General features: G+C 43.7%; 1 protein-coding gene across 1 annotated transcript; it reads left to right on the top strand.

Annotated features, from left to right (window-relative positions):
* Nucleotides 1–2262: 2262 nt before the first annotated feature.
* Nucleotides 2263–12751, top strand: LOC124008453 (calsequestrin-2-like). Its single transcript, XM_046319745.1, has 11 exons — nucleotides 2263–2833; nucleotides 6397–6481; nucleotides 8185–8285; nucleotides 9677–9785; nucleotides 10503–10576; nucleotides 10693–10823; nucleotides 11151–11196; nucleotides 11300–11354; nucleotides 11706–11806; nucleotides 11922–11996; nucleotides 12167–12751. The coding sequence occupies exons 1-11, from the start codon at nucleotides 2597–2599 to the stop codon at nucleotides 12383–12385; spliced, it is 1233 nt and encodes a 410-aa protein (XP_046175701.1). The 5' UTR covers nucleotides 2263–2596; the 3' UTR covers nucleotides 12386–12751.
* Nucleotides 12752–19789: the final 7038 nt, after the last annotated feature.

A 19789-nucleotide genomic window follows, 5' to 3' on the forward strand; every position in this document is an offset into this window, starting at 1 on the left:
CTGGACTCCTTCCTCTTCCAGGGCCACTGTGCTGCCGATCTAAGACAGTGTTTGTGAATAACAGAGAAAATGATCTGGTAGTATAAATAAAATACAAATGTTTCCTTGTACCACAAGTAGGTCAACCCTTTTCATTGTCACTCTATGCACAGGTTTACCCCACTGTATTCACATCCTACCATACCTTTGTCTGTACATTATGCCTTGAATCTATTCTACCGCACCCAGAATTCTGTTGCTTTTACTCTCTGGTCTGAACGAACTAGGCGACCAGTTCCTTTAGCCGTACCCTTATCCTACTCCTCCTCTGTTCCTCTGGTGATGTGGAGGTTAACCCAGGCCCTGCAGTGCCTAGCTCCACTCCTATTCCTCAGGCTCTTTCATTTGTTGACTTCTGTAACCTTAAAAGCCTTGGTTTCATGCATGTTAACATTAGAAGCGTCCTCCCTAAGTTTGTTTTATTCACTGCCCTAGCACACTCTGCCAAACCGGATGTCCTAGCCATGTCTGAATCCTGGCTCAGGAAGACTACCAAAAACCCTGACATTTCCATCCCTAACAATAACAATTTCCGATCAGATTGAACTGCCAAAGGGGGCGGAGTTGCAATCTACTGCAGAGTTCTGTCTTACTATCCAGGTCTGTACCCAAACAATTTGAGCTTCTACTTTTAAAAATCCACCTTTCCAGAAACAAGTCTCACTGTTGCCGCTTGCTATAGGCCACTCTGCCCCCAGCTGTGCCCTGGACACCATATGTGAACTGATTGCCCCCCATCTGTCTTCAGAGCTCGTGCTGCTAGGTGACCTAAACTGGGACATGCTTGACACCCCGGCCATCCTAGAATCTAAGTTTGATGCCCTCAATCTCACACAAATGATCAATGAACCCACCAGGTACAACCCCAAACCTCTTTATTAAAGAAGCACTATGCAGAAATCGCTCCTCCATTTCCTGGTTGTTAAATTCTAATAGTTTGCCTAATCTCATGATGGATAACTTTAGCATTTTAGCCACTTTGCAAATACTTATCATGTTAGCTAACTTTAACCATTTAACCTAACTCCTAACCCTATCCTTAACTCCTAACCTTAACTCCTAGCCACCTAGTTTATGTTAGCCACAACAAATTGGGATTCGTAACATATTGTACGAATTGCAATTCGGAACGAACATATCATACGAAATGGATGATGGACATCCACAAATTAATACATACCATAGGAAACGTAACATATCGTACTACATGGCGGGAGACAGATTTCCTTTAACTATGTTTACATGTAGCTCTGAGTCCAGGTTTGTTCTGTACATTGCTTCTTTTTGTTTCAATGGAAAGAGGCCTCAATCTGCTGCTCACTTGATTTGAATTTGATCAAACACAAAACACATTCAATTACAGTTATGTACACACCCTTGTTCCATGTTGTTAGTGCCCCTGACAAATATAGGACACAGACATACTACATTTGTAAACTTTTCTCTCATGTCTTAGATGGCATTGTAAGTGTTATTTTGGCCCTCTCTACCCGGCCGTGGAGCTCAATTACACAATGAACAAATCTGTATTCAGTACACTCATCTGCACCATGGTAACACATTGTTAGTCTGGGTACCAGTCTGTTAAGATATCATTCCACTCCTTGCCATTTGGCATATGACACGAAGTACAAGGATTGGAATGTTAGCTAAACACACTGTGGCTTCCTTAACACAAACAGTGGCTTGTGTGAGGGCAATGATTACATTTCCTTCACATTGTAGATCAGGCTTTAGACCTATTATTCTTTAAACACTCTACTGTATTAGGATAACATGCATTGCTGTAACAGCACTTCACATTACTGAAAACACACTCATTGCTAAAATAATGGGGATCCTGATCAACTTCTCTCCTCCGCCCCACACCCCAACTCCTTGGCTATTCCCCCGACAGCTAGAGTGATGTTTCATCATGTCAGGCGCTGATAGAGAGACAGTGGAAACCCCCTGGGGTTCTCCTATCTATCTGTCTGTCCTCTTTTCTGCAGCCCAACAGTTATTTTAAGCCCAGAAACAACTGGCCTCCTAAAAAGACCCCGAAAATGCGATAGAAAGGGGATCACTTGCTATTTTATTGTGAGCTTTCCACTCTGCCAAAACTCCCCGGATTCACTTTTGGGAACTTATTTTTTCAACCACAGTGTGAGGCAAGCAAGAGAGAGAGAAGGAAAGAGAACTAGAGAGAGTGAGGAAGAGAGAGAAAGAGAGAGAGAACGAGGAAGGAAAAGAGGCAGAAAGAGAGCTAGAGAGAGTGAGGAAGAGAGAGAGGAAAGAGAGGACGAGGAAGGGGAAGCGAGAGAGAGGCAAAAAGAGAACTAGAGAGTGAGGGAGAGAGAGTGAAAGAATACAACCAAAGCTGGAGACTTTAGGATAAACAATAATTATTCTCTTGCTTGTTATTTTCAAAAACATATTTTTCTTTAACTGGTGCAAATTGGTGGCTAGTACTGGCTACTACCCATTGAAGGCTCAAGGGTTCTAGTTCTGTATAGTTTCCCCTTCTTCTTCCAGTTCCTACTCATTGTCCACTAGTGGGCATTTCCCTCTAAGAAGCATGCAGCTCCTCTGGCTGTCCCTATTGCCCTGTCTGTACCTGGCCTCGCTGTGCTCTGCAGAACAGGGACTGGAGTTCCCTAGCTTTGACGGGAAGGACCGCGTTTTGCACATCAACGAACGCAACTACAAGAAGGCTCTGAAGAGGTTTGACATGCTATGCCTACTCTACCATGAACCACAGCCGGCTCACAAAGGCAGACAGAAGCAGCTTCAGATGACTGAGCTTGTGCTGGAGGTAAGAGGGGGAAGAGGAGATGAGGTGAGAGTGGAGGAGAGAGAGGGGGAGAAAGTAGTGCAGGGATGTTCAGATGCTATAGGTCAGCCAACAGGGGCCAACATTCCTTGTCTGAGGGTCTGTGCTATCCGGAATCCTTGGGATGTCCCTACCCCCTATTGAAGTTGAAATTTAAAATGGTTAAATTAAGGGTTAAGATTAGGGTTAGGTAAGGGTTATGGTTAAGGCAAAGGTTTAGGGTAGATACGTTCCAAGGATCCCGGATAGTAAATGTTTTCTGGTAAACAAGGTCAATAAGGTAGTGAATAGGATTATGGGATTATTATTCGACCCCAAGACAAAATGTGTAGAGCACAGACAAAAGGTCATTTTAACAGATGAGGATGGGGACATGTAGAGCTTTAAGGCTTAATGGTAATCACAGTGAATGTATACATTTAATTTAATAATTGACTTGGAAGATATATTACACATCCTAGTTCCTTAGATACGTCTTTGTAAAAGCACCTGTTTGTTCCCAAGGTCAGCATCGTCTTTCCATCACATTCAAGCTGGTTGATTTACATGGCTTCCCTCGCTGAAGTTAACCGTATGTCACTTCAACTCCGGTGACATCATAAATAGAGTTGACATCTTTATGCGCTACCAGGACATTTTAAATGAGGATTGCTGGACACTGTGTGGACAAGAGAAATAAGTTCTGTGCCTGGACAGCTGCTATATGACCATATTAGAAGCCTTTGTAAAACAAAGATTTGATGTCAGAGATTACTCAAAGCCAAATGGCACCTCAATCACACGTACCTTTCTGTCACCCAACTACCTCATCCCTATATTGGTATTTATCTTTTGCTCCTTTGCACCCCAGTATCTCAACTTGCACATTCATCTTCTGCACATCTATCACTCCAGTGTTTAATTGCTAAATTGTAATTATTTCGCCACTATGGCCTATTTATTGCCTTACCTCCCTAATCTTACTACATTTGCACACACTGTATATATACTTTTCTATTGTGTTATTGACTGTACGTTTGTTTATTCCATGTGTAACTCTGTGTTGTTTTTGTCACACTGCTTTGCTTCATCTTGGCCAGGTCGCAGTTGTAAATGAGAACTTGTTCTCAACTGGCCTACCTGGTTAAATAAAGGTGAAATAAAAAAATAAAAAAATTAAAACTGTTGATTGGTAATTTCAGAGAGAGAATTACCTCGTTTCTCTTGTAGAACAGAGCAATATCATACCATCAGGTCGTGATGATTATGGGTATTCCCATGTTGATTCCCCCAATGTCCCTGCACTGTTTCTAGGTCAGCTTATAATTATAGTTTATACAGTGCATTCTGAAATTATTCAAACCCCTAGACTTCTTCCACTTTTTGTTACATTACAGCCTTATTCTAAATGTTCAATCAACACACAACACCCCATAATGACAAAGTGAAAGCAGGATTTATACATTTTTGCTCATTTATTAAAAATGAAAAAGAGAAATACCTTATTTAGAAATACCGTGCTTCTACACCTGCATTGCTTGCTGTTTGGGGTTTAGGCTGAGTTTCTGTACAGCACTTTGATATATCAGCTGATGTAAGAAGGGCTTTATAAATACATTTGATTTGAATCAATTTGATTTACATAAGTATTAAGACCCTTTGCTATGAGACTCGAACTTGAGCTCAGGTGCATCTTGTTTCCATTGATCATCCTTGAGATGTTTCTACAACTTGATTGGAGCCCATCTGTGGTAAATTCAATTGATTGGACATGATTTGGAAAGGCACACAAGGTCTCGTAGGTGGTCCGACAGTTGACAGTGCATGAAACCAAGCCATGAGGTTGAAGGAATTGTCCCACAGTATTGTGTCGAGGCACAGATCTGGGGAAGGGTACAAACAACTTTTTGCAGCATTGAAGGTCCCCAAGAACACAGTGGCCTCCATCATTCTTAAATGGAAAAAGTTTGGAACCACCAAGAGCAATAGGGGGAGAAGGACCTTGGTCAGGGAGGTGACCAAAAACCCAATGGTCACTCTGTCAGAGTTCCTCTGTAGAGATGGATAGCCTTCCAGAAGGACAAACATCAACAATCAGGCCTTTATGGTAGAGTGGCCAGACGGAAGCCACTCCTCAGTAAAAGGTATATGACAGCCCACTTGGAGTTTGCCAAAAGGCACCTAAATGACTCTCAGACCATGAGACACAAGATTCTCTGGTCTGATGGAACCAAGATTGAACTCTTTGGCTTGAATGGCAAGCGTCACGTCTGGAGGACATCTGGCATCCCTACGGTGAAGCGTGGTGGTGGCAGCATCATGCTGTGGAAATGTTTTTCAGCGGCAGAGACTGGGAGACTAGTCAGGATTGAGGGAAAGATTAATGGAGCAAAGTACAGAGAGATTCTTGATGAAAACCCGCTCCAGAGCGCTCAGGACCTCAGACTGGGGTGAAGGGTCACCTTCCAACAGGACAACAACCCTAAGCACACAGCCAAGACAATGCAGGAATGGCTTGATCTCTGAATGTCCTTGAGTGGCCCAGCCAGAGCCCGGACTTGAACCCGATCGAACATCTCTGAAGAGACCTGAAAATGGCTGTGCAGCGACGCTCCTCATCCAACCTGACAGAGCTTGAGAGGATCTGCAGAGGAGAATGTAATGTGAGAAATTCCCCAAATACAGGTGTGCAAAGCTTGTCGCGTCATACCCAAGAAGACTCGAGTCTGTAATCGCTCCCGAAGGTGCTTTAACAAAGTACTGAGTAAAGGGTCTGAATACTTATGTAAATGTCATATATCAGTTTTTTCTGTTTAATAAATTTGCAAAAATGTCTAGACCTGTTTTTGCTTTGTCATTATGGGGTATTGTGTGTAGATTGATGAGGGAAAACAACTATTTAATCAATTTAGAATAGAATAAGTCTGTAACATAACAAAATGTGAATAAGGGCAAGGGTTCTGAATACTTCCCGAATGCACTGTAACTACTTACTTGGCTCATGAACGTGAACTAATTAATGAAAGAGGCTCCATTGCTTCTTGTGACAGTAAAGATGCATACTAAACAGTAGCTTAACTATTTGCAAACTTCTTTTTTTCCAAAAGTGAGAAGTACCCACCCCAGTCACAACAAAAGGACCTCAGTCAAACTCCACTTTAGCCCTCTGCAGTGCAGTGGGAGTTTGGAGGCCTTTGTTCCTCTCTGAGGAAGTGTTCTCTGAACAGTAAACAGTGCTGACACTTACAAAGGAGTTTCTCCCACAGTCAGTCCACAGGGTGCTCTCCTCTAGGACCTTGGTGATCAAAGCTGTGTAGACAAAGACAGCACTGGCTGCAGTTGCTAGCCCAAATTCCAAGCATCGGGGAGAGAGGAAGTTGAGCTTGAAAGCAGGTTATATATTTATATTTCCCACAGTGGACTAATGCAATGCTGAATATGTCTAATTATTTGAGGTGGATCATAAGGAAATAAGTGCCCACAACACCCCAAACAACACATTGTTGCTACGTTGTTGAAATACCAAGTTGGCTGATGACAAATGTTGTGTCTTGTTAAATCCTCAGCTGACTGCACAGGTCCTGGAGGACAAGGACATTGGCTTTGGGATGGTTGACTCTCAGAAGGATGCCAAAGTTGCCAAGAAACTGGGTACGTCATAATTTGTCATAAACTCAGCAAAAAAAAGCGAACATCCCTTTTACAGGACCCTGTCTTTCAAAGATCATTTGTAAAAAGCCAAATAACTTCACAGATGTTCATTGTAAAGGGTTTAAACACTGTTTCCCATGCTATGTTCAATGAACCATAAACAATTAACGAACATGCACCTGTGGAACGGTCGTTAAAGCACTAACAGCTTACAGACGGTAGGCATTTCAGGTCACAGTTATGAAAACTTAGGACACTAATAAGGCCTTTCTACTGATTCTGAAAACACCAAAAGAAAGATGCCCAGGGTCCCTGTTCATCTGCGTGAATGTACCTTAGGCATGCTGCAAGGAGGCATGAGGACTGCAGATGTGGCCAGGGCAATAAATTGCAATGTCCGTACTGTGAGACACCTAAGACAGTGCTACAGGGAGACAAGATGGACAGCTGATCGTCCTCGCAGTGGCAGACCACGTGTAACAACACCTGCACAGGATCGGTACATCCAAACATCACACCTGCGGGACAGGTACAGGATGGCAACAACAACTGCCCGAGTTACACCAGGAATGCACAATCCCTCCATCAGTGCTCAGACTGTCCGCAATAGGCCGAGAGAGGCTGGACTGAGGGCTTATATGCCTGTTGTAAGGCAGGTCCTCACCAGACAACACCGGCAACAACGCCGCCTATGGGCACAAACCCCCTGTCGCTGAACCAGACAGGACTGGCAAAAAGTGCTCTTCACTGACGAGTCATGGTTTTGTCTCACCAGGGGTGATGGTCAGATTCGCGTTTATCGTCGAAAGAATGAGCATTACACCGAGGCCTGTACTCTGGCATGGGATTGATCTGGTGGTGGAGGGTCCGTCATGGTCTGGGGCAGTGTGTCACATCATCGGACTGAGCTTGTTATCATTGCAGGCAATCTCAACGCTGTGCGTTACAGGGAAGACATCCTTTTCCCTCATGTGGTACCCTTCCTGCAGGCTCATCCTGACATGACCCTCCAGCATGACAATGCCACCAGCCATACTGCTCGTTCTGTGCGTGATTTCCTGCAAGACAGGAATGTCAGTGTTCTGCCATGGCCAGCGCAGAGTCCGGATCTCAATCCCATTAAGCATGTCTGGGACCTGTTGGATCGGAGGGTGAGGGCTAGGGCCATTCCCCCCAGAAATGTCTGGGAACTTGCAGGTGCCTTGGTGGAAGAGTGGGTTAACATCTCGCAGCAAGAACTGGCAAATCTGGTGCAGTCCATGAGGAGGAGATGCACTGCAGTCTTAATGCAGCTGGTGGCCACACCAGATACTGACTGTTACTTTTTATTTTGACCCCCCCTTTGTTCAGGGACACATTATTCCATTTCTGTTAGTCACATGTCTGTGGAACTTGTTCAGTTTATGTCTCAGTCGTTGAATCTTATGTTCATACAAATATTTACACATGTTATGTTTGCTGAAAATAACGCAGTTGACTGTGAGAGGACATTTATTTTTTTGCTGAGTTCATATTCCTGGTCAGGTCATATGGTCAGGCAAATCCCTGGTCACAAAACACGAATATGGAAACAAGGCTTCTGAACTAATCCTTTACATCAAAATACCATAACCTCTACAAAATAGGTATTTGTCAAGGCTTGTTTTCCATTTGGCACTCAGTCACCAATGCTTCCTGAATCCTTCTTTCCTCTGGGCTCTCAGGTTTGGAGGAGGAGGGCAGTCTTTACATCTTCAAGGACGACCGTGTGATCGAGTTTGACGGGGAATTCTCAGCAGACACCCTGGTGGAATTCCTGCTGGATGTGAGTAGGATCAAAGGGGAGGGAAGCGGGAGGTAGGAGAGAGAGAGAGAGAAGAGGGAGGTGGGACAAGGGAGAGAGAGGGAAGAGAGAGGTGGGAGAAGGGAGAGAGAGGGAGGTGGGACAAGGGAGAGAGAGGAGGGAGAGAGAGAGGGGAGAGGGAGGGAGGAGAGAGGGAAGAGGGAGGTAGGGGAGAAAGGTAAGAGGGAGGTGGGACAAGGGAGAGAGAGGGAAGAGGGAGGTGGGACAAGGGAGAGAGAGGGAGGTGGGACAAGGGAGAGAGAGGAGGGAGAGAGAGAGTGGAGAGGGAGGGAGGAGAGAGGGAAGAGGGAGGTAGGGGAGAAAGGTAAGAGGGAGGTGGGACAAGGGAGAGAGAGGGAAGAGGAAGGTGGAAGAGGGAGGTGGGACAGGGAAGATGGAGGTAGAAGAGAGAGGGATGAGGGAGGTAGGGGAGAAAGGTAAGCGGGAAGGGGGAGGTAGTAGAGAGGGAAGAGGGAGAGGGAAGAGGGAGGTGGGACAAGGAAGAGAGAGGTAGGAGAGAAAGGGAAGAGGGAGGTGGGACATGGGAGAGAGAGGGAGGTGGAAGGGGGAGGTAGGAGAGAGTGAAGGGGAAGGTAGGAGAGAGGGAAGGGGGAGGTAGGAGAGAGAGGTAAGAGGGAGGTGGATGGGGGAGGTAGGAGAGAGAGGGAAGAGAGGTAGGAGAGGGAGAGAGGGGGAAGTGGGACATGGGTGAGAGCGGTAAGAGGGAGGTGGAGAGGGATAGAACCGCAAGGGGAGAAGACTTCCTAGCTCATCATGTTATAAAAAATTAACAGCCTCTGCCTCGTTAGATGATATGTAAATGCTGCAATGTAATGCAAGGCTCAGCAGGAGAACACTAAGTCCTCTCCCCCTTGTCTTTCCTGGGAAAATAAACAGAGTTAATGTTTGAAGGGATGTTGTAACTGGTAAATACAGCTGGTGGTGTAGTTTGAAGGGATGTTGTAACTGGTAAATACAGCTGGTGGTGTAGTTTGAAGGGATGTTGTAACTGGTAAAGACAGCTGGTGGTGTAGTTTGAAGGGATGTTGTAACTGGTAAATAAAGCTGGTGGTGTAGTTTGAAGGGATGTTGTAACTGCTAAATACAGCTGGTGGTGTAGTTTGAAGGGATGTTGTAACTGCTAAATACAGCTGGTGGTGTAGAGTTTGAAGGGAGTAGAGAGGCAACATGATAAATTAATAAAAGATAAACGCAAGGAGTAAACTTCTGTTGCTCATGTACAGTACAAGCAATGCTTTTTGCCTGGTACACGTGGCAACTTTTCTGTTATTAAAGGCAACTCACTCATCACAGCCCACTCTCTCCCACTGTGTTAATGAATGGCCATGCTGTTGTGCTGCTCTTCCCCATAGGTGTTGGAGGACCCAGTGGAGCTCATCAGTAACCCTATGGAACTGAGGGCCTTTGAGAGGATGGAGGAAGACATACGCCTCATTGGTTACTTCAAGGGAGAGGACTCATGTGAGTCTGTGTATGCCAAGGCATGCATTATGAGATGGCCTGTTCACACGAGTCAAACAAGTGAATTGTGTGATGAACTCATGGGAGTGAGAAATTGTCTCTTGCTTTAAGGTGCACTCGTCTCAGTGTGGTTTCATACGTCAGCTGTCCAAATCAGCCCCCTTAAAATCTCCCTGCTGTTCCTGCCCAATACCCCCAGAAGCTCACTACTCCACATAGGACCTAATAGAGGCAAATAGCCATTAAGCCAGATGCTATAAAGACACTTTGCTCTGGGCTGATCTACACTCCTTCTTGCCTCCTGAGAGGCTTTTAATAGTTTCTAGTTCTCTGTCTAATAGGTCGAGAGCAATTATAGACAGTGCTGCTCCAAAGAAGAAACAGAGAAACGAGAGAAGGGAAGATAAAATCTCATATTTGACAGAGGCGTGATGCAGCTTTTATTAGGAAAAATCCTATTTCGGAGAGAAGATTGTAGGTCCTACGGCCGTGACCTTGGGGCTTATTGAGAGGATAGCCTGGCGCCTCAGAAGCTGGATGTAAAATGGTTCTGTTACTGAGGAGGAGGAGGAGGGAGAGAGATTACGCTGGGAAATTGAATGTCAACCCTTGTTTTCCTGATCACAGCTTTCTGAAGGAAGATGAGTTTTGAATGCAATCCTACCAAACTGTAATCTCTTTCTTTCTCTCTCTCTTCCTCTTCTTCCATTCTATCAGACTACAAGGCGTTCCAGGAGGCCTCAGAGCGGTTTCAGCCCTACATCAAGTTCTTCGCCACATTCGACAAAGCTGTAAGTACAGTACACTCCACAAACCTGAATCGAGTCAAACCTGTGTGCGTGTAGACAGTATCGAGGTCCGTTCCTACACAACATCAGCGATGGATAAGTTGTGTGTTGTGATGCAGACGGCGAAGCACCTTTCTCTGAAGATGAACGAGGTGAACTTCTACGAGCCCTTCATGGAGGAACCAGCCATCCTCCCTGGCAGGCAACTCTCAGAGATGGAGATAGTGGAGTTTGTACACCAACACAAAAGGTAACCCGAATAAATAGTTCATTTAATGGCTTGAACACACCAATAGTGTTTGCCTCCCGAGAGCGAACCCTGTGCAAACCATTTGACATGTAGAATCGCGTGAAAATGTTGTCAGTCGGACTTCACTGAACGATCGATGGATGAACAGGAGATCCACATTCAATGCGACCCTTTAGTTCTGTGGTTCTAACGTCTCCCATTGGTGGATCATTAGAATCCAGTCATTTTTCAAATCATCACTGCTATTCTTCCTGATCTCATATGGATGACCCAGTTTACTGTTGGATATTCTTGAAATGTTGTGTGGCTGCGGTCTGTCTTCCGCAGGGCGACTCTGAGAAAGTTGCGTGCAGAGGACATGTTTGAGACATGGGTGAGTTACCTACAGTGTTACTGTACCTCTCCCTGAGAAAAGGGAATTATACTGGTGGTATTATATGTGTATACCCTTTACAAATTCAACGTCCCTTTCCCAGGAGGATAACCTGGATGGGATCCACATTGTAGCCTTTGCTGAGGAGGAAGACCCAGGTTTGTTGATCTTTTATTTTCTCATTTGTAAAGCTGGAATCCTTAAATGGTGAAACTGCAACGTCCGTTTGGAATGTTATGCACACATGACTGTAAGTCGCTTTGGATAAAAGCGTCTGCTAAATGGCATATATTATTATTATTATTATATGTTACAACAACAAAGATAGAACAGCAGAATATGTACTGCAATTTCCTCTTTGGCCACACAATAAAAATAATAACGAAGGTGCTGGGGCGGACAGTGGCGCTGTTTCCCCTAATGCGGATTCCATATTTAACACAGTACATGGGTAGGGACACACGGGTGTGTGCAAATATCTCTAAGCTGTCCATCTGTGATTTCTCCAGATGGTTATGAGTTCCTGGAGATCCTGAAAGACGTTGCCAGAGACAACACCAACAACCCTGAGCTCAGTATAGTGTGGATTGACCCTGATGACTTCCCACTGGTATGACCTCTGACCCCACACACACCATCATCTTGTATATAATGACCTATTTCATCTGGTGTGCTTGGTCAGCTTTATAAACTGCACCAATGCCTTGTCTGTCTCCCCGATCTAGTTGACCACATACTGGGAGAAGACCTTCAAGGTGAACCTGTTTAAGCCTCAGATTGGAGTTGTGAACGTGACAGACGTAAGTTGAACTCTAACTTAAGTTGTGTTCCACCTGTTGGTTCAACGTAATGGTAAGATAACACCTCTGGACATCTCGTTACAATAGAATCTGTATTACCTCTTGAGCTGAAGACAAAATTTAATTGGATGAGGTGGCCAGTGGTTGAACTTTGATCCCCACTGTGGCAGGCGGACAGTGTCTGGCTGGACATGTCCAACGATGAAGACCTGCCCACAGCTGAGGAACTGGAGGACTGGATTGAAGACGTGCTGTCTGGGAAGGTCAACACTGAGGATGACGATGATGTGAAGGACGATTATGATGGGGTTGACAGGGAGGATAGGCACCAGAGTGACGATCACGATGATCATGGTGATGACTATGACGACCATGATGACAGTGACTAACCTGCAGTCCAGCAGAGATTGCATGTTTTATTGAACAGTCTGCTATTTTATCTTGTATTTTCATGAAAATTGTAGGGTAAAATGGTAGTTATAGAGAATTATCTAATAGTAAACGCTTGGTTTCCTTGGGATTTATTTAAAGATGTCCATGTATAGCTTTACTACTTGATACCAGGTATCTGCAGTGATATCTGCATTGTTCAGTTCTTTGTAGTAGAAGCACTAAAATAACCAATTGTTACAATGCAATTTCTCAGACCATAGCACGTAAATACTTAATTAGACTGTGAAATAAACTGCAACACCAGTACATCATAGAATGACTTGTTACATTTTCTAAATAAAAGCTAAAGCTTCTTTATGGCAGAGGATTGTAAAGGTTAAGGTTCTTATGAGTCCAGGTTGTGTTGTCTTGATTCCATAAATACTTGATTGTATAATTATGTGATTGTGTATGAATAAATGTAATGTAACCTAAAGGTTTTGGGTGTGTGTATGTGTGTGATGTGTGTGTCCCAGTGGAGGCTGGTGGGAGGAGTTATAAGAGGGCGGACTCATTGTAATGGCTGGAATGGAATAAATGGAACGATATTAAACATATGGAAACCACGTTTGATTCCGTTCCATTTCTTCCATTCCAGCCATTACAATGAGCCAGTCCTCCTATAACTCCTCCCACCAGCCTCCACTGGTGTGTACATGCAGTGGTGTAAAATACTTCAGTAAAAATACTAAGTAGTTTTTTTGGGTATCTTTACTTGACTATTTATATTTTTGACAACGTTAACTTCACTACATTCCTAAAGAAAATAATGTAGTTTTTACATTTTCCCTGACACCCAAAAGTACTGGTTACATTTTAAATTCTTAGCAGGACAGGAAAATGGTCCAATTCACTTATCAAGAGAACATACCTGGTCATCCCTACTGCCTCTGATCTGGCGGACTGCTTAAATTGTAAATGATGTCTGAGTGTTGGGAGTGTGCCCCTGGCTATCCGTAAATTTAAAAAACAAGAAAATGGTGCCATTTGGGGTGCTTAATATAAGGAATTAGAAATCATATTTTAACTTTTGATACTTAAGTATATTTAAAATCAAATTATTTTAGACTTTTACTCAAGTAGTATTTTACTGGGTGATTTTCACTTTTACTTCAGTCATTTTCTATTAAGGTATCTATACTTTTACTTAAGTATGGGTACTTTTTGGGTACTTTTTCCACCTGTGTGCGCTTCAGGCCCGTCATTACAGGGGCTTCTGGGTAGCGCAGTGGTCTAAGGCACTGCATCTCTGTGCAAGAGGCATCACTGCAGTACCTGGTTTGAATCTAGGCTGCATCACATCTGGCCATGATGGGAGTCCCATAGGGCGGCACACAGTTGGCCCAGCGTTGTCCAGGTTTCACTGGGGTAGGCCGTCATTGTAAATAAGGATTTGTTTTTAACTGACTTGCCTTATTAAATAAAGGTTAAATAAAATACTGAGGTCAGATCTCACACTGCCAGCCAGAGTCCTGACCAGCATCCTCTCTGGCTATTCACTTCTCACTATGAATTATTCAAACCGTTCTGAATAATGCAACATCGTTAGTCCTTCTAATGCAGGGTGAGAAGCACAGGCAGCCCACCCCACAACCGCAACCACACACACACTTAACATACACACACTCTGGGTGAATCGGTGTTACTGGGTATAAATGAATAATGAGAGATTCAGTTAAAATCACCCCCCTCCAGCTACTCATATGCTGTGGTATGCAGACGGTATGTTTGGATTATGGCAAAATGCATAAACATGCCATGCTATGGCTGAAGGGATGTGGTGGAGGAGCTAAGAGGTTGTATCCACAGGAGACAGGACAGATGACTGCATGTTCACCCTGCACCAAGGGAACCAGAGAAAGAAAACACTTAAGACCAGAATGAGTGTCTGAATTATGGTTGTGGCTCCCAGTGAGGGTCTCCAGGGCCTTCAGTTTTATTGATACCCGTGTCATGACAAAACGTGATGTTCAACATGAATAATGGCTGAAGTAAATGCAAAGAGCGGCTGGCATGTAGATCCTCGGGGTGGCAGGGTAGCCTAGTGGTTAGAGCGTTGGACTAGTAACTGGAAGGTTGTGAGTTCAAACCCCCGAGCTGACAAGGTACAAATCTGTCGTTCTGCCCCTGAACAGGCAGTTAACCCACTGTTCCCAGGCCGTCATTGAAAATAAGAATTTGTTCTTAACTGAATTGCCTGGTTAAATAAAGGTAAAATTTAATAAAAAATTGGTTGGGAAGATGGGATTAAGGAAGGGTTTGGTCGAGCTTTTATTCAAATTGACTTAGGAGAAGCAGCAGGTTAGGGTAATTAGGTTAATGTTAGGAAAAGGGTTCGTTTTTTTATTATAGAATCATTTCTTGACATGGCCCTAAGATAGAGGATAAGAGTAGGTAGAGAAGGAGGCTGAATGGAGATGACCTCTATCAGCTCAACAGTGTGGCCCTAACACTTGTTAATTTTTTGTGGGGTACTTAGAGGGAGGTTTATTGCAGGTACAAAATCAATGAAAAAGAGACGATTGATTGAGGGGGAGAGTTACAGTGCCTTCGGAAAGTATTCAAACCCTTCGACTTTTTCCTCATTTTGTTACGTTACAGCCTTGTTCTAAAATTGATCAAATCGAACCAATTCCTCAATCTACACACAATACCCCATAATGACAAAGCGAAAACAGGTTCAGAAATAGCTTATTTAGATAAGTATTAAGCCCCTTTGCTATGAAACTCGAAATTGAGCTCAGGTGCAGGCCCCTAGAGCTGGCCACCCGGCCAAACTGAGCAAACAGGGGAGAAGGGCATTGGTCAGGGAGGTGACCAAGAACCTGAAGGTCACTCTGACAGAGCTCCAGAGTTCCTCTGTGGAGATGAGAGAATGCCAAGCGTCACGCCTGGAGGAAACCTGGCACCATCCCTACGGTGAATCATGGTGGTGGTAGCATCATGCTGTGGGGATGTTTTTCAGCGGCTGGGACTGGGAGACTAGTCAGTATCGAGGCAAAGATGGATGGAGTAAAGTACAGAGAAATCCTTGATGAAAACCTGCTCCAGGGCACTCAGAACCTCAGATTTGGGGAAAAGGTTCACCTTTCAACAGGACAATGACACTAAGCACTCAGCCAAGACAACGCAGGAGTGGCTTCGGTACAAGTCTCTGAATGTCCTTGAGTGGCCCAGCCAGAGCCCGGAATCCGATCAAACATCTCTGGAGAGACCTGAAAATGGCTGAGCAGCAACGCTCCCCATCCAACCTGACAGAGCTTGAGAGGATCTGCAGAGAAGAATGGGAGAAACTCATCAAATACAGGTGTGCCAAGCTTGTAGCGTCATACCCAAGAAGACTTGAGGCTGTAATCGCTGCCAAAGGTGCTGCAACCAAGTACTGAGTAAAGGGTCTGAATACTTATGTAAATGTGATATTTTTGCTAATATTTTTTTTTTTTAACTGTCTAAACCTATTTTTGCTTCGTCACAATTCAATCAATTTTAGAATAAAGCTGTAATGTAACAAAAAAGTGGAAAAAGTCCAGGGATCTGAATACTTTCCGAAGGCACTGTATGTGCACCTGCCACTATTAGTGCACATTTAAAGGCCCAATAAAATCAAAAATGTGATTTCCTGTGTTTTATATACATTTCCACGAGGTTGGAATAATACTGTGAAATTGTGAAAGATGCTATTTTAGTGTAAACGCTACTTGAAAAGACCACCTGAAATTTCAGCCTGTTTTGGTGGGATGCAGTAAATTATGTAAATAAATTAAATCTCAATGTAATTGTAATGTTTCAGATTGTTTTGGGGGATTTCACTAGTTGTTTTTTTTTTTTACTTACTCCAAGCAACGATTCACTTCCTCATCATCGTTGTGCAGTACTGGGCCTCTAAAAAAACATTAACAAATGCTCCAAAAACACCCAAATATCTCATTTTAGAAACGGAAACGCTCTCAGTATCGTGATGCAGGTGTTTAGATGTTCTACACATTAAATTGTCATTCCGAACATGATCCACAACGTTATATTCCATGCGATGTTTCCCCTACCCAGCTGTTCCATTCTCCGTGTAGCCTCCTGCTGGAATGGAAAGAGAGATATCGCTCGAGTCGCAACAAAACGGAATATAATGTTGCAGTTAAAGTTCTGAATGTTTTTGGAGCCTTTGTTTGTGTTTTTTTTCAGAGCCCCCAGACTGTGTACTTTTCTCAAAAACAAGTGAAATCGCAAAAAAAAGTGTCTGGACCCTTCTATAACATGGAATTTACATTAAAAAATATATATTTTGTTGTGAAAAAGCAAACTTCTCATTTAATAGACCAATAAGAAAGAGTTCCAAACCTCTGCCAATAACAGCCAATTTTCTGTTTTCCCCTCCCCTCTCAGACCACTCCCAGATAGTTCCAGCAACAGTAAATTTTTGCTTGAGAAATTGCCCTTTGCTATTTTTGTTTATTTTCAACCATTTTAATTGAAAAAAACAGAGTAAGGTACTTAATTGTTACTCAGAAATCATTTGATATTGTGATAAAAACAGCTGCATTGGTCCTTTCAGTGTGTATTCCTGATGGGTTTCAGAGTCAAGCTCCTTGGTCAGGAGAGCTTCGTCAGACTCTGTGAGCACAGGGTAGTACTATAGATCTGCCCTACCCAGAACTGATCTCGTTTAGCAGAGCCCAAAGCCCAAAAGGCCCGACTCAGAGCAGGCCGTGAGAACAAAATACCACTGATCTCTCCCCTCTGCTTCAGTCGGTCTGCACACAGCCAGGCCGGCACACATCACCAAGTCATTACAAAACCAAATGAGGGAAAGTATGAGAAAGAAAAAAAACATTCCATTTAGATGCAAATGCTTCTCGTTTCCTCTCCACACTCTTGACAATGTATTTCTGTGGCTCTTCTGGAGAGCGAAGGAGAAGCGAGGGTTAAACCGGTGATAGATGAGTAGTGACAGGTGGGCCCGCAGCAGGTTTTCGGGGGATGAGGTCGTGTGCATCGCCGCTGCACACATTCATTTACCCACAAGGCTGTGTGGCGCCCCACTGAGAGCCTGACAGCAAGCCAATTACTATGGGCACCATGACAACAACCAGCCAGCCCCAAAATAACCCAACAAGGTGACATTTGGCTCATATAGCAGGATCAAACTGTTAATGGGCGATGACAGAGCAGAATGATTAAAAATGGGGGTTGACAGTTAATAGGTCATAACACACTGTGGTACTTGTGGGTAGTCTGGCTGCACTGTAATAATTTATAAAGTAGTGGAACTCTAGTCTGGACAATTATACACACTGACAGCTCCTTATTGAGCCTTCACAGAAGAGGCAAAAGGTAAGGGTCATTTCACTTTCTCTGCCTGGGTGACAGTCAATGCAAGGGATTTCTTAGTACTAACGGCACTCATCGTCACACCTATAACCACAGACATGCCTAGGATATAGTTGTGTGGTCCAAAAAAATATCCTTTCAATGGAATGCTTGAAAAACAGTCCTTAGAGCCAGTTAATACATGTTCATACAAAAGTTTATTTTACACAAATGCCTGTTGTATATTGAAATTGACACATTGATTACAATGTGTTGTCAGGTCAGTAAAAAGCAGAGTTCTACAGTATGGGTGCAACCTGGCTAACCTTTAGCCTGGTCGCAGATCAGTTACTGCCAGGTAACAGCACAAACAGATCTGTGACCAGGCCAGCAAACCTTGACAGAGGTCAATACCCAGGTTAGCATTTATTGGGATGACTCCTGTACCGGAGGCAGCTCTACAGAGTGGTCACTAGCTGGCACAGGCACAGAGGTATGATCTTAACCACACTGCTAACACTAACCTTAAATTAAGAACAAAAAGCTATTTTTTTGTTTTGATTAACTTTTGCCATACAGACCATTTGACCTTGCCACTGGCACATCTAGCGGAAATCGCTCAGTTCTGCCTCCAGGGCAAGACTAATCCCAATAAACGTCAATCTGCGGTCAGTACAGGGAAGGCTGAGCATGTGATAAGGGAATGGTATATGCACACGCTTAGCTACATAAATACATACAGTGTAAAGACAAAGTCCATCTATTATGGGTACAAAATACTCCCAGTGCTATAAGTATAAAAAAAATATTTTCATGACGACTGAGAAAACAAAGAGAGTTGCATTTCCAAGTGGCTTTTATGAGCCACATGCTGAGGTTAAAAATGGTTTGTGAATAACCTGCCACAGCACCATGCGTTTGTTTGTGAATATGTCAGCACCCAACAGTAACCCCTTGCCATACTAAGTCTGACACCTTCTGGTTTGTCTGCCAGGGGGCGCCCACAGACAGTTTTGTTTTCATGAATGACATGCAGACCTGTAATACCGTGGAGGACCTCGACAAACCGGAAGTCCATTCTACATGGGGATTTATGAGATCTTAAGTAGATAGGATCCTGATCACCTCTGAAACAATTCATCCTGGATGGATCTCAATCTGCCACCCACATTCACTTGGGGAGAATATAGGATTCTGATGTCATGAGTGATTTTTATGTTCATCCTTTTAAATAAGGAACAGACTCAAAGCTATCAGGTCCCCAGATTCACAGCTCAACATGATATCTCGCTTGATGACATTGCAATAGAAGATGAACCAGACGGGTGAGTTACAAGGTCGGCTCCTCTTCACCCCCTAGTACCATACTCACCATCTCAAGAGGCGATTAGCTTAATTAACCGCTTAGACTTTCAATGATAATAGCTGCAGAATAATCCAATTGATTTATAAAGCCCTTCTTACATCAGCTGATATCTCAAAGTGCTGTACAGAAACCCAGCCTAAAACCCCAAACAGCAAGCAATGCAGGTGTAGAAGCACAGTTCTGAATAGAGTTCTGCGTACCGTGTACAAGGTACACAGGCAGATTGAGGCTGTGGTCCAAATCAGTGTCATACATTAGTTGTATCTGTGTATCTTCTCTCCCGGAGTGCTCTATCAGGCAAAGTAAGTGTGATATAAGTGAAAGCCTGAACCCTGAGAAGAGATATATGCGGGGAATGAATGTGTCGCTTTATAAAAAGGTAACTTAAGTTTCAGCAAATGCAGGGTCCTTAATGGACACGTTATCAAAATATGACTACGCTGGGAAGTGGGACCATCCTATGAAAAATGTAAGAGTGGAACGAGACAGCAGCACATCTCCAAAATCCATTACAGAAGCTGTACATATTGACTTACATCAGCAATCAGGATCCTATGGGATTCCTAATACGTTTGAAGAGCTCTGCTTTACAAACCAGCCATGAGTGTATAATGGTATATTGAAAATGTTACATAAGTTAATTTGGGATATGGATGGACCATTCTGAGCCCGTTTTGACAGTAGTACTTAT

Source organism: Oncorhynchus gorbuscha, linkage group LG21 (genome assembly GCF_021184085.1).
Source record: "Oncorhynchus gorbuscha isolate QuinsamMale2020 ecotype Even-year linkage group LG21, OgorEven_v1.0, whole genome shotgun sequence".
Lineage (NCBI taxonomy): Eukaryota > Metazoa > Chordata > Actinopteri > Salmoniformes > Salmonidae > Oncorhynchus > Oncorhynchus gorbuscha.

Coding starts and splice junctions, on each gene's coding strand:
- LOC124008453 (XM_046319745.1), top strand. CDS start 2,597: ATGCAGCTCCTCTGGCTGTCCCTATTGCCCTGTCTGTACCTGGCCTCG. Junction 10,824..11,150: donor TTTGTACACCAACACAAAAG/GTAACCCGAATA, acceptor TGTCTTCCGCAG/GGCGACTCTGAGAAAGTTGC. Junction 11,807..11,921: donor ACCCTGATGACTTCCCACTG/GTATGACCTCTG, acceptor TCCCCGATCTAG/TTGACCACATACTGGGAGAA.